Source organism: Odocoileus virginianus, chromosome 33, assembly GCF_023699985.2.
Source record: "Odocoileus virginianus isolate 20LAN1187 ecotype Illinois chromosome 33, Ovbor_1.2, whole genome shotgun sequence".
NCBI lineage: Eukaryota > Metazoa > Chordata > Mammalia > Artiodactyla > Cervidae > Odocoileus > Odocoileus virginianus.
The window spans coordinates 21,805,551-21,819,811 of record NC_069706.1 but is presented as its reverse complement, the minus strand read 5'-3'; the positions used below and the strand labels follow the sequence as shown (position 1 = coordinate 21,819,811).

At 43.5% G+C, this 14,261-nt stretch overlaps 1 protein-coding gene across 4 annotated transcripts in view; it reads right to left on the bottom strand.

Moving 5' to 3' along the window:
* The window catches only part of LCMT1 (leucine carboxyl methyltransferase 1), a 65,230-nt gene that overhangs the window by 37,618 nt on the left and 13,351 nt on the right, over positions 1-14,261 (bottom strand). For all 4 annotated transcript variants that reach the window (XR_011485470.1, XR_011485472.1, XR_011485471.1 and 1 more), the window contains exons 2-3: positions 3,061-3,152; positions 865-986 (exon numbers count right to left, since the gene is read on the bottom strand). Coding sequence is in view for 1 of the 4 variants with exons in the window: in XM_070461067.1 (XP_070317168.1) it covers positions 865-986; positions 3,061-3,152 (214 nt within the window). In the remaining 3 variants the exon portion in view is untranslated. The remainder of the gene's footprint in view (positions 1-864; positions 987-3,060; positions 3,153-14,261) is intronic.

Sequence of the window (14,261 nt, the reverse complement as noted above, 5' to 3'; positions counted from 1 at the left end):
AGGGCCATGTTGAGGCCACTGATTTTTGAGTAAGAGAAAGGTGGAGAGTTCTTAAGACCAAAGACCTTCTTGTCAGGTGACAGGAGACAAAACAGATAATGTAGGTTGACTTATGCCTATACCTTCTGATTTATCTTGCTCTCTGTCGGCAAGAAATCTGGAGAAATGCACATACCCATTACTGCCACCTGATAGAAGAACCAAGAAAAATCTGTACAAACCTACCAGAAAAAAAGGAAAGAAAGAAAAATGCCATCAGTGAGATATTTGTAGGGAAAAGATTTGGTGATAAAATCCAGTCCAGGAATCAAAGATCAGAACTTCAGCGCTGGGTCTGCCACTAACCAGACCCAAGTTTCCTCTACCTGTGAGTGAGTGTAATCCCACCTGCCCTTGAACAACCCCAAACAGAACAGTTGAGGAATCAAATCAGAGAATGACTTCAAAAAGGCTTTGGATCATGTTATCTTTACCCAGTCTTGCAAATCTCCCAATGTTACTACCTAAGACACTGTTATTCTAACAATAAAATCTTCAGTTCTCATCAAAATTACAAACACATGTCTTCTTTTGTCTCAGCAGTTCTACTGGTAGAGTTCTTTATCCTGATACACATCCACATGTGCACAGGAAAATGTACCCAAGGAATTGTATTATAACCCTGTTTGTGGCAGCAAAATGTGAGCAACAACCCACTTATCTTCACTAGGGCCCTGGTGGGATAAAGTACGGAGCTGATGGAAGTTGTGGGGGATGGAAGACAGGCTGTCACCCCATTTTAATCTATTTTTTAAAGTTTTTGAACCAGGTGAACATCTTCAACAAACTAAATTAAAATGACTTGAGAAAAGGGGGGAAATTTACCTTTAACATCCAGAAGGTGGTATCCATCCCGGCCCCAAGATTTAGAATTTGACAATTACATTCCGTCTTCCGTAGAAATGCCTTTGTAAGCTGACTGACGCCATGGACTCGAGCAAAGTATCCTAAGCGACAGACAGAGAGGCAAGCTATCACTTGGTGACGCCAGTAATAATCCGTGCAAAGCCCAGAGTGCTAGGGAGAGCAAAACAACACTTTGCCCTTCTTCAGGGTCAGGAGAAATAATGACTTTCAAATTCTCCCTTTTTAGCTGGTCAGACCAAAATAAGTACAAATTAAATGGTAGTTTAAGAAAAATAAAATGCCCTGTTCTGTTACTTAGGAAAGACGAGTGTCTTTTATCAAGACATCTGATCCAAATGTCCTCTTGGAAAGGTGCTTTTTCACGGCTCTAGGGAAAGTTAATGAGTATTCTGCTAAAACTTGTCTGCAATGCAAGAGAAGCAGGAGATGCTGGTTCGATCCCTGGGTTGGGAAGACCCCCTGGAGGAGGGCATGGCAACCCACTCCAGTATTCTTGCCCGGAGAATCCAATGGACAAAGCCTGGCTACAGTCCATAGGGTCCCGAAGAGTCGGACACGATTCAGGGACTGAGCACACATGGAAAATAACATTTTTAGGTCAGGAAGTTGGGCAGATGAATGTCAAAGCAAAGAGCGCCATGATTTTTATCTTGTTCCTTTAACTTCCATCCTGTGTGGGTTACAGCCTCTGTGTTTATAAAATGGCATCACCAACGTGAGGGTGGTGGAGCGGGGAAGCGAAGATACCACCAAGTGGTGGCCTAATTAATGGACTTGTTAAGCTCTAGGGTGAGAAGCTGGAACAAAGGAGACGGGAAACCCAGAAGAGAGACAGGAAGATAGCAGCTATCTGTTCTAAAGGCCTGATACTCAAGGTGTGAATGCTTTAAGAGAAAAATCTGAGAAGCATGCAGAAACTTTGTCATTTGACAGAGAAATTTTAGTGAATGTACTGATAAATAATTGGGGGGATACCCTAACAGTCCAGGGGTTAGGACTCTGTGTTTCCACTGCCGGGGACCAGAGTTCGATCCCTGGGCAGAGAACTAAGATCCCACAAAGCTGTGTGGTTCAGCCAAATAATCAATTGCTAATCCCTACATGACTTATAAACAAACAAATACTCTGGGCTTGTGTTTGCATTTTATTTTTTGAGTAAATCACCTTTTTTTTTTTTTTTTTGGCCGCACCGCGAAGCATGCAAGATCTTAGTTTCCCAATCAGAGCTCAAACCCACGCTCCCTACAGTGGAAGCATGGAGTCTTAACCACTGGACCATTAGGGAAATGCCTCTAGCAAATCATCTTTATTGTATTCTGCAGAATATCATCCACAATGGATTCAATTTGAGGGAAAAAGGTTCTCACCTCAGACATTTGGGCAGTGCTCTCCTCCTGGGCTAGAGGTCCCCATTCTAGAGATGTGGACCCGGGAGAGGAAGAAGGAAGGGGGCTGCCATGCGGCCCAGGACTATGAAGAACGGCGGCTGCCTGCCTCCACAACATTCCCTGGGAAATCTGTCTGGACAGCGGCGGAGGCGGGCTTCAGGAGGGCCTCTTGGCCAGGCCTCACCCAGGCTAACTGCTGCCCAATCTTACCCTCAGTTCAATGTTAACTACCATGTCCTTCTCTTCAGGAACCACCATTTACACATTTCTCTGCAATTCTTATAGAACCCACCTACAGGACCCATCTTCAGCACCAAGATTCCCCCAACCCACAAGAATCATGGTCAGTGGTCAATTTTCCAATCTGGCTGCAACTAAGTCACACTCCTGTCTCAAATCCTTTGACTTCCTTGCTAGAAATTACTTGCAGAACCTAACAGTGTTACTAACAAATAGGGCAACAACAACAAAAATAACCCCCTACCTGAACAGACAGCTCACAGTAAAAGATATGTAAGTGGCTTTTAAATGCAGAATAATGAGTTTTAACCACACCTTAAAATAAGAGGAATGTAAAACACCATTTTTCATGTACCAGAGGAATAAAGATTAAAAGTTTCATAATACACTGTGCTGGTGTGGAAGCTGGGAAACGAGCATTTCCACACTCTGGTGAAGATAGTACACCCCAGAACTCTCTTTTTAAGAATGAATTCCTAGAACCCCAGGGATTCATGAGAAGTAGGGGAGGGAGCTGGGCACTTGCCTCTGTTAATTTCAGGTGCCTTCCTCTCTTTAGAAAGTCTCACCAAATGCTGGATGTAAGGGTCCTGCCAGTAGCCAATGCTCACTGCAAACCTGAAAGAGATGAAAAAGGAAACAGGTGATTAGAGAGTAGGGTCAGGCCAGGTTCCATGGGCAAGTTCCCAGGAACCAGATCAAGGATCCAGAGATTTATCTCTGGACAAATCATGTAACTGGAGGCTATCATAATAAGTGAAGTCAGAAAAAGAAAGATAAATACCATGTGATATCACTTAAATTTAGAATCTAAACTATGACACAAATGAACCTATCTATGAAACAGAAACATCTGCCGACAAAGGTCCGTCTAGTCAAGGCTATGGTTTTTTCCATAATCATGTTTGGATATGAGAGTTGGACTATAGGGAAGGCTGAGCACCGAAGAACTGATGCTTTTGAACTGTGGTGTTGGAGAAGACTCCTAAGAGTCCCTTGGACTGCAAGGAGATGAAACCAGTCAATCCTAAAGGAAATCAGTCCTCAATACACATTGGAGGACTGATGCTGAAGCTGAAGATCCAATACTTTGGCCACCTCATGCAAAGAACTGACTCAATGGAAAAGACCCTGATGGTGGGGAAGATTAAAGGCAGAAGGAGAAGGGGACGACAGAGGATGAGATGGTTGGATGGCATCACCGACTCGATAGACATGAGTTTGAGCAAGCTCCGGGAGTTGGTAATGGACAGGGAAGCCTGGTGTGCTGCAGCCCATGGGGTCGCAAAGAGTTGGATACGACTGAGCGACTGAGCTGAACTGGTGAAACAGAAACAGAATCATGGACATAGAGAACAGACTGGTGGTTGTCAAAGGGGAGGGCATTGGTGGAAGGATGGAGAGGAAGGCTGGGGTTAGCAGATGTAGGCTATTATACGCAGACTGTATAAACAACAAAGTCCTACTGTATGGCACAGAGAATTAGATTCAATATCCTACATTGAACCATAACAGGAAAGAGTATTTTAAAAAAGAACGTATGTGTGGGAGTATACACACACACACATACATATGTATAACTGAATCACTATGTTGTAAGCAGTAATTAACACACTGTAAAAAATCCACTACACTTCAATTTAAAAAAATAAAAAGTCAAATAACATTCAATGCTCCAGCCCAAGTTTAAACAGACTCATCCATCCACCTTTAAATTCACAGTCATTCCTATCACACTTCCCACCAGTCATTTCTTACCTCTCTGTTCCCACATATCATTCATTCCTTTCCCAGGACCCTAAACAGCAAGCAAGCTCACCTCATATTTCATACAGCTCTTCGAACATTTATTCACACAGCAAACTCACTGGCCGGAGCTAGTCAGGTAACTCTGCTCAAACAAAAGTTTTGTGTCCAGGGGAAGGGAGACCCCAAAATAAACAGCAAATATCACTAATAACTAACAAAGTATTTCTCCTGACTCTGTCAGTCCTTTCATGTCCCTTAAGGAGGCTGTGGTGGAGAAACCAGGAACAAATAAAACAGCTCCAATTTGGAAAATGCCAGGGTAGCCTAAAGGTTCTCAACCCTAGTCTACACTACAAGAATGACAGACGCTGTGTTCCAAGCTGGGGAGCTAAAGCCCTGATTACCACTGGAAATCTCCAGGCAATCATGAGTGGAACCAGCCTCAGGACAAATGAGAAGTCAGGGAAGGAATCTGGATCCCTAGGGCCATACCACACCCCCCAGGGGCCCAGAGCCTTCTCTACCTCGCAAGGAAAAATTAGTGAGATAATGAATGTCTTTACCACTTACATCAAATTGAGTCAGGCTTCTGTTACTTACAACCTTAAGCATCCTAAGTGATATCCCGCATGACACATCCACTCCACATTGCCTGGTAAATAAGCTGAAACATAAAGCGAGTGTGTGTGTGCGTGTATGGTGTCACCCAGTTAAGTTCTAAGCTCCCAGACACACATTTACATCTTTTCTTTTCTTCATACCTACCAACACGGCTTATGTGCTCAGTCGCTCAGTCACGTCTGACTCTTTGCAACCCCACAGACTGTAGCCCCACCAGGCTCCTCTGTCCATGAGATTTCCCAGGCAGGAATACTGGAGTGGGTTGCCATTTCCTCCTCCAGGGGATCGTGCCAACCCAGGGCTCAAACCTGTGTCTCCTGAATCTCCTGCACTGACAGGCAAATTCTTTACCACTGTGCCGCCTGGGAAGGCCCCACTATCAAGGCTTACCGCTGCCTTAACGGCAATAGCTGCTGAATTCTGTACAAACATGCCCCCCAGTCTCCTGCACCCATGTCTCCACAACCACAGGCATTCACAAGGAGGCACATATGTGGAGCTACTCGAGGCAGCAACTCAACACACAAACACACAAAGTACTAAGGAACACAATTTGCTAAAAGCCCAGACTGTCCAAGGAGAACAGCAGACCCACAGAGTTTTACAAAGCAAACTTGCTCAGCTGTCTAAAACAGTGATTCTCAGGAATTCCATGGAGGGCCAGTGCTTAGGACTTCATGCTTTCACCGCTAAAGGCAAGGGTTCAATTCCTGGTTGGGGAACTAAGACATGCATCTCGGCCAATGAAAGTAGCGCTTTTCAAGCAATGAGTTGTGACCCATTCATATCACAAAATCAATGTAATAGTTTGCAAATCTCCATTTTAAAAAATGAAGTAGAACACAGTAAAGCAGAAAATAGCAGCATCATACTATATTGGAGAAGTCAGGACTGCTTTTGTGAAACCTCTGTTTCAATGTATGTTGGGTATATAAGTGCTATGAAAAGAGTGTTCTTAAGAACTCCCTGGCAGTCCAGCAGTAGACTTGCAACTCTGAGCTTCCACTGCAGTAGACATAGGTTCAATCCCTGGTGGGGGAACTAAGATCCCACAAGCAATTATCAAAAAAAAAAAAAAAGAAAGAAAGAAACACTGGTTTAGGAATCATTTCTCGCCATCTAGTGGTAAACGTCACATGTGCAGTTGAAGCAAGACCAGTAGGTGATGGAGATGTGATGAGAACACAGGTCAAACTGCTCCTGCCCCGACATCCAGGGCAAGAATCCTGTAGACAACACTGAACCACTGCTGACTGCTCCCCACAGAGAAGGCACTCGCCCCACCACCAAGAAGCTCGAACTGCTGAAAAGCTGATCAATTTGCCTCCCTCTAAGTGTTCCCTGATGGATTCACTAGTGCCCTCTTGGATAACAAGGAGCAGTTTCTATTCCTTCCAACTCAGCATTATCAGTCGATTTAATACTATTGATTCAGTCCAGCAATGTTTATTGAGTGTCTAGTGGTATTTATTGTCTGCTAAGTGCTGGGCATTGGATTACAGTGGTGAACAAAACAGAGAAGCGACAGAGACAGAGATCACGACAAACGAGGGATGTAATTATATGGTGAATGGAGGAGCTATAGCAGAGGTGAAATGGAAAGCCTCTCTTACAGGGCATGGCTGAGCTGAGTCCTAGAGAATTAGAGAAGGGCAGCTGTGTAAAAGGCATTCAAGACAGGAGGAACTGCAGGCAGAAACGCTCGGGGGTGGAGTGGAAGTGGAATGTTCCAGAAGCAGGAAATAGGGAGGGCTGGAGGAGAGTAAGGAAACAGGAGGAATTGAAGAGGAGGTTGGAGAGAGAAGTGGACTCAGGTCATACAGGGCCTGGCAGGAGCCTGGGATGGATCCCACAGCACTCAGGGCGTGGTCAGTGATGTTCAGTGGTACAAAAAGGTGGGGCAATGCATGGACATAACCCAAGGACCCCTCAAACACTTGGGGAGACACACAGACATAATCCAAGGACCCCTGATCACTAGTTCCAATGACTTCTGCTTCCTAAGGTTACCATCACATGTCTCGTCCCAGTCCTCAAATCCAGATGACTGCCAGTGGTTACCATGCCTCGGACTTAAAAAGGATCTCACAGCTTAGCCTGGGAGAGCAAAGCCGAATTAACACACTGCTAGGAAGAGGAAGGAAGAAGGCGCTGCTGGGCCCCCTCCTGGGAAGTCCGAAGGGAGGTGAGCACCGTGATTCAGGATTTACAGGCTGCCAGTGCAGCTGAGCAGGTAAAGTGCACCTCCACAATGAATACTAACCAGCCATCTGTAACAGGAACTAAGGAACTTTCCCTGATGGTCCAGTGGTTAAGACTCCATATCCCCAGTGCAGGGGAACTAAGATCCCACAGGCTGCATAGGGCGGCCGAAAAAAAAAAAAAAAATAAAAGAAACCTATGAACTAAAAGAACTGGGGACGGCAAGAGGTTCATAACACATACACTGTATTTCGTCATATAAGACACCATCAATTTCAAGATTGAAAAAAGAAATTTAAAAAACACTACCAGTGAATGTTTCTTTTTTAACTGCTTAGAATTTTACTTTTGTAATTATTGAAAAAGCTCCTTTATTGGGCCAGAGTGTCATCATCTCCCTCTCTCTTGTACAGACAGAAAAAAAGAGTGAGGTAAGCTGGCTAAGCCTTCACTTTCAGGATGTCTGTGCCTTTCCACACAATACTGATCTCTGTGTCACCGAGGGCATTGGTGAGGATGTATTTCTTTCCTTTAATATTTGTTTATGTATTTATTTCGCCGGTGCTGGGTCTTCACTGCTGCTCGCAGCTTTCTCTCTAGCTGCAGAGACCAGGGGCCACTCTCTATTTGTGCAGGAGCTCCTCACTGTAGTGGCCTCTCTCGTTGCAGAGCGTGGGCTCCTGGCGCACAAGCCTCAGTAGTTGTGGCTCCCGGATTCTGGAACACAGGCTCAGTAGTTGTGGCACACGGATTTAGTTGCTCCATGGCATGTGGGATCTTCCCGGATCAGGGATTGAACCCATGTCCCCTGCACTGGCAGGCAGAGTCTTAACCACTGAGCTACCGGGAAGCCCCTGAGGGCGCATTTCTTAAGAGATCGCCACCATTCTCTCGGAGATTTTCTTCCAAGACCCTCGGCCTGGAAGTTTGGCCACTGGCCCTTTCTTGATCTCATCAGACGATATCAAGGAATGATTTTCAACAGCAAACACGATTTGTGTTCTTTCTTCAAATGGCCTTAAAAGGTAAGTGGACTAAAGCACTGGCGGCTGTGGTCAAAGCTTTCCAAGCAGGCCATGCCACCAGGAATGTGTGTCTGCTTGCACAGGTGAGGACACCTCTCATGTCACTTGACAGTGACTGCAAGTAATGTTGAGAGTCAAGACACATTTGACTCCAGAAAAGTTAAAATCCAAGATCATGTGCATCACAGGATGGCTCAGATAGTACTGCCACATATATATGTATAACTGAAATCACCTTGCTGCACACTGGAAACGACCAATCATGTAAATCAACTACACTTCAATTTTAAAAAACAGTACAGAAGCAACCTAAGGGTCCATCACAGAGGAGAGGGCAAAGAAGATGTGGCACCTATAAATAATGGAATATTCCTCAGCCATAAAAAGGAGTGAAATGGGGTCATGTGTAGACATGTGGATGCACCTAGAGACTGTCACACAGAATGAAGTGAGTCAGAGAGAAAAAAACAAACACTGTGTATTAAAGCATACATGTGGAATCTAGAAAAATGGTAGAGATGATCCTATTTGCAAAGCAGAAATGGAGACACAGACACAGAGAACAAATGTATGGATACCAAGCAGGGGATGGGAGAACGGTGGGCGGAGCTGGGAGACTGGGACTGCCATACACACGATATTAACGGTAGGTACAAAACAACTAATGAGAACCTACTGTATACACAGGGAACTCCACTCAACGCTCTGTGGTGACCTGAATGGGAAGGAAGTCCAAAAGGGAGGCGACACATGTATATGTACGGCTGATTCATTTTGCTGTACGGTAGGAACTAACACCACAATGTAAAGCAACTATATTCCAATGAAAATTAGCTTAAAAATAAATAAAAAATAAAATTACAAAAAAAAATAGTACCAAACTGTGACGAACCACCATGACTATAAGGGACTCTCCCAACGTTAACATTTAGCAATGGAGTAGCTAATGAGAGGAATATATTTGCCATTTTTAAATGATGCTATTCTGTTTCTTTTTTAATTTAATTAACTATTCCCGTCAAAAAATTAATACTGTCTTTACAACAAGAGCAACAGGAAGTTTGGCCATGAAGCAACGGATACCTTGAGCTGCAACTACTGAAGCCCGCGTGCCCCAGGACCCATGCTCCACACCAAGAGGAGCCACTGCAATGAGAAGTCTGCACACCACAACTAGAGAAGGCCCAAGAGCCGCAACAAAGACCCGGTGCAGCCAAAAAATTAATTAACAACAAAAAAGAGAGAGCAGCAGTAACTTTGGACTTCATAAACAAACATAGAAAGCAAATATTACACTAGAAAAATAATGTGTGACAAGTCACAAAGTGCTAATATCCTTACAATATAAAGGACTCATTAATAAGGGAAAAAACGAGTATCGCAGAAGAATGGGTAAAGGACAAAAATGAACCATTCACAAAAGAAGAAGCAACTGGCCAGTGAACAAACGGAAAGCTCAGCCGTACTGATGATCACAAAAAAAACAAAATGAAGATGAAAGCAAAAACAGAGAGCAGTAGTGCTCCTATCAAATCTGCAATAAAACTCTTTTTCAGTAGAACCTGGCTTTGGAGAGGGATGAGAGAGGGTCCTGGGGCACCACTGCCTAAACTGGTAACTGGCAGTCATGCTTCAAGGCACTGTGGCAACAGGTACAAAAAGCCAGAGTTATGTGTGAACACAATGGCTAACAGTCCCATTTACCGGGATTTTATCGTTAGGAAATAATTAGGAATGAACACAAAGATTTTTTTTTTTTAACAAGACCACTGAACCTGGACTTACAGTATCAGGTCAACAAGATAAGACTACAAGATTACATGGACAGGACATCCCTACGTTTGTTAGAATGAACGTGTAAGACGTATAAAGTAGATACTGAAATGTTAACAGCGGAGATCTCCCTGGTACTGTGCACCTAGGTCTGCTGTCATGTCCACGATCACACTCATTTCCCAAACTCAGAAAACATCCCTTCCATCTGAATATCATGATTTCATGTTTCAAACTCAGAATTGAACAGTCAAAAATCTCAGATTTGCAAAGACCTGAAAGAGTCACTCAATCTTCATCCAACCTACTGCTGCTTTCAAAATGTTTATGACACTCACGTACTACCTAGTCAAAGTAATATGTCTTTTTCAAAAATTTATTTTACTGAAGTGTAGCTGATTTACAATGATTGTTAATTTCTCCTATACAGCAAAGTGACTCAGCTATACATATGTCTATTAATATATTCTTTTTCACACTCTTGTCCATTATAGTTTGTCACCGGATACTGAATACAGTTCCCCGGGCTATACAGTAGGACCTCATTGCTTATCCATCCTATATATGCTAGCTTGTACCTGCTAACCCCAAATACTCAATCTTTCCCTCCCAAACAACCTCTCCCCAAAATAATAGGTCTTTAAATAAACTCAATTTTCTTAGTACTCAGCTCTGATGTGCTACCTAGTATTTCCTTCTAACACACACTGTAACAAATAGCTAACTATTAACATTTAAAAGATCTATCTCTGTCCCACCTAAAACCATCTCACATTCCTCCTGTGAGAAACACTGATCTGGCCCAACCATCTATTCATTAAAGAAACATTTACTGATTCTGTCCTATTTGCATGAGTATCAACTGCAATACTGGAAAATTCATGGAAAATTGTGAAACGCCCTCCAACAGGGATTTCTTCATCTGAGGATTCAGGGAACGGGAAGGGGCCCTCCCTGCTGTCTCAGACTAGCAGGAACAAGGCAGCAGCTGGTTCGTTTCACTTCTCCTGGAGACTCACCATGCACTTACTGAGTGCCAGGCATTATTCAAATGCCTGACAAAGAGAAACACACAGGACCCTCAAAACAACCCTAAGTAGTTTGTTCAAGCTGTGGAAGCTTCAGGGAAATTAATTTGACTACTTTACAAACCTACTTACCAATGTGGATTCAGACCCCACCCCCAACATTTCAGGGCTTCCCCAGTGGCTCACTGGTAAAGAATCTGCCTGCAAGGCAGGAAACACAGGAGTTGCAGGTTCAATCTCAGGGTCGGGAAGATCCCCTGGAGGAGGGCGTGGCAACTCACTCCAGTATTCTTGCCTGGAGAATCCCAAGGACAGAGGAGCCTGGAGGGCTATAGTCCACGGGGTTGCAAAGAGTTAGACATTGAAGCAACTGAGCATGCACGCCCACCCAATGTTTCAGGTGCTTAAATGGTGCGTATTTGTCATGTGTGTGTGTGTGTGTGTGTGTGTGTGTGTGTGTGTACTGTTTAACTACTTACAGATGAATATGTATGTGAAAGTCGCTCAGTTGTGTTTTGACTCTTTGCAACCCCATGGACTACACAGTCCATGAAATTCTCCAGGCCAGAATACTGGAGTGGGTAGTCATTCCCTTCTCTGGGAGATCTTCCCAACTCAGAAATCAAACCCAGGTCTCCCACACTGCAGGCAGATTCTTTACCAGCTAAGCCATGAGGGAAGCCCATAGATGCATATGTAGATATGTAATTCCATATGTTGGCAACCCACTCGTGTTCTTGCCTGGATAATCCCAGGGACGGGGGAGCCTGGTGGGCTGCCGTCTATGGGGTCGCACAGAGTCAGACACAACTGAAGCGACTTAGCAGCAGCAGCAGCAGCAGCAATTACAAAAACAAAAAAAAAAAGGTCAGTGAGTATTCTCAGCATTAATTTTCAAGTTTCGGGGACTTTCCTGGTGGTCCAGTGGCTAAGACTCTGCACTCCATTCAATGCAGGGGGCCCAGGTTCGATTCCTGGTCAGAGAACTAGATCCCACATGCCTCAACTAAGAGTTCTCATGCCGCAACTGAGATAAAAGATCCCTTGTGCCGCAACTAAGACCTGGCACAGCCAAAAAATACATAACTTAAAAGATTTCTTTTTTTAATTTTTCAAGTCTGGGATTTTTCTTTTTCTTTTCTTTTTTTTTTTTAAGCAAAGAAAGGTTTATTGCAGGGCCAAGCAAGGAGAACAGGTGCCTCATGCTTAAAGAAACCTGAACTCTTCAGTTAGGGATTTTAACTGTACACTGCTTGTGGTCTTTAAGTGAAAGAGTTAAGTCACTCAGTTGTGTCCGACTCTTTGCAACCCCATGGACTGCAGCCCTCCAAGCTCCTCTGTCCGTGGAATTCCCCAGGCAGAATACTGAATGGGGAGCCGTTCCCTTCTCCAGAGGATCTTCCCAACCCAGGGATCCCACCCAGGTCTCCTGCACTGCAGGCAGACTTTTTTCTGACACAGCCACCAGGGAAGCCGTGTGGTCTTTAAGACACTGCTCTCATTTTTAAATTTATTGCTGTTCTTTCACATCTTTTAGTTTCAATTTTTGGTTTCTATTTCCTGTTGGTTTCATTCTTGGTTTATAAATGGAAGACAGGAAGCAAAGTCTTGAGGGCAACAGACTCTGTACCTAAACAGTCTGGATTCGCTTCCTTCTTGGGAACTCTGGAAAGCTTCTTGTTGCTTTCCTGAGTAGATCAGCAGACCTTAAGGGATCAACCACCTGAAAAACTGGGTCTGAATAACTAAGAAGACTCACAGGATAGTTTCCTCCCAAAGGAGACTACTGGCATGGCCTCTTGGCTTCATGTAACATCTAATTACTTTACAAGGAGTAATATGATCTACAATCTACTGTCTTGCTTGTAAGAAGTCATTGAATAGGGGACAAAGTGTAAATGGAAAAGGAACCTACATTCACAGAGAGTGAAATAACTCAGAGAATCAAGTCAGTCCCCTTGGTGTAATGTCCCATATCTAACTTTTTAACAACAAAACCAGAAAATGTAATTACTATAACACAGAACATAGTAACAGGATGCCATGGACCTGAATAATGCTAAGTTTCTAACTAACTCCCATCAAAACCCTAGCCATCTTTTTTTTTTTTTTTAAAGAAACTAACAATTGATTCTACAATGGAAACACAAAGGATCTAAAATAGCCCAAACAAATCTTCAAAAGAAGAGTGAAGTTGGAGAACTAAAACCGCTTAATACTACTTAATTTTAAGACCCACTATAAAGTTGAAGTAATCAAAACAGTGTGGTCTCAGCATAAAGGTGGAAAAATAGATTGATGAAACAGAAATAGACCTATACCAGTGCTGCCAGTTGGATTTTTACCCAGAGAGCCAAGGCAGCTCATGTTCCTATATGTTGGGCTTCCCTGGTAGCTTAGTCGGTAAAGAATCTGCCTGCAATGCAGGAGACCAGGGTTCAATCCCCAAGTTGGGAAGGTCCCCTAGAGAAGGAAATGGCAATCTACTCTAGTATTCTTGCCTGGAGAATGGACAGAGGAGCTTGGCAGGCTACAGTGCATAGGGTTGCAAAGAGTTGGTCACAATTTAGTGACAAAATGACCACACACACCACCACATTTTCCTATATGTGCATGTATATGTAAAACACATCCGTCTGAAAAAGTATCTCTATCCAAAATATACAATGAACTCTAACAAGTCAAAAATCAACATTATCATCATCAATAAAAATAGGCAAGGGCTTTAATAGGTAATTCACAAATGAAGATGTAGGAAAAGCCAATAAGTATACATCTGTCACCAAGGAAATGCCATTTAAGGCCATAATGAGACGCTATTGCTCACCCACTGACAAATGTTAAACGAGGACATGGAGCAACCGGAGCTTTGGCACATTGCTGGTGGGAAGTATAATCTGATAAACCACTTTGGAAATTTGTCTGCAGTTAAATGCATACTCACCCTATGACTAACCAATTCTACTCTTGGATCCAAGAGAAATTTAAGGCTTATATAAAAATGGTCATTGCCATCTATTCAGAATGGCCAAAAACTAGACACAACTCAAATGTTCATCATCAGCTGAATGGATGAATAAATCATGGTGTATTCACACAACATACAAAGGAGCAAGCCATTTTACAGTGACAAAGATTCTCTCCTCGACCAAACTCTAGCCAGGCTCCAATGAGCCCTCCTGGACTAGACCTCAATCTTGGCCTATAATATAAAGACCTGAGCAAACACTAACATAGTTTCTAACAGCTCGAGGCCACACCCCTAAGGATGTCTCCAGTTCCCCATAGGGTGCTGACCTGAGAAAACTCTAGAAGAATTTACTGTTTGT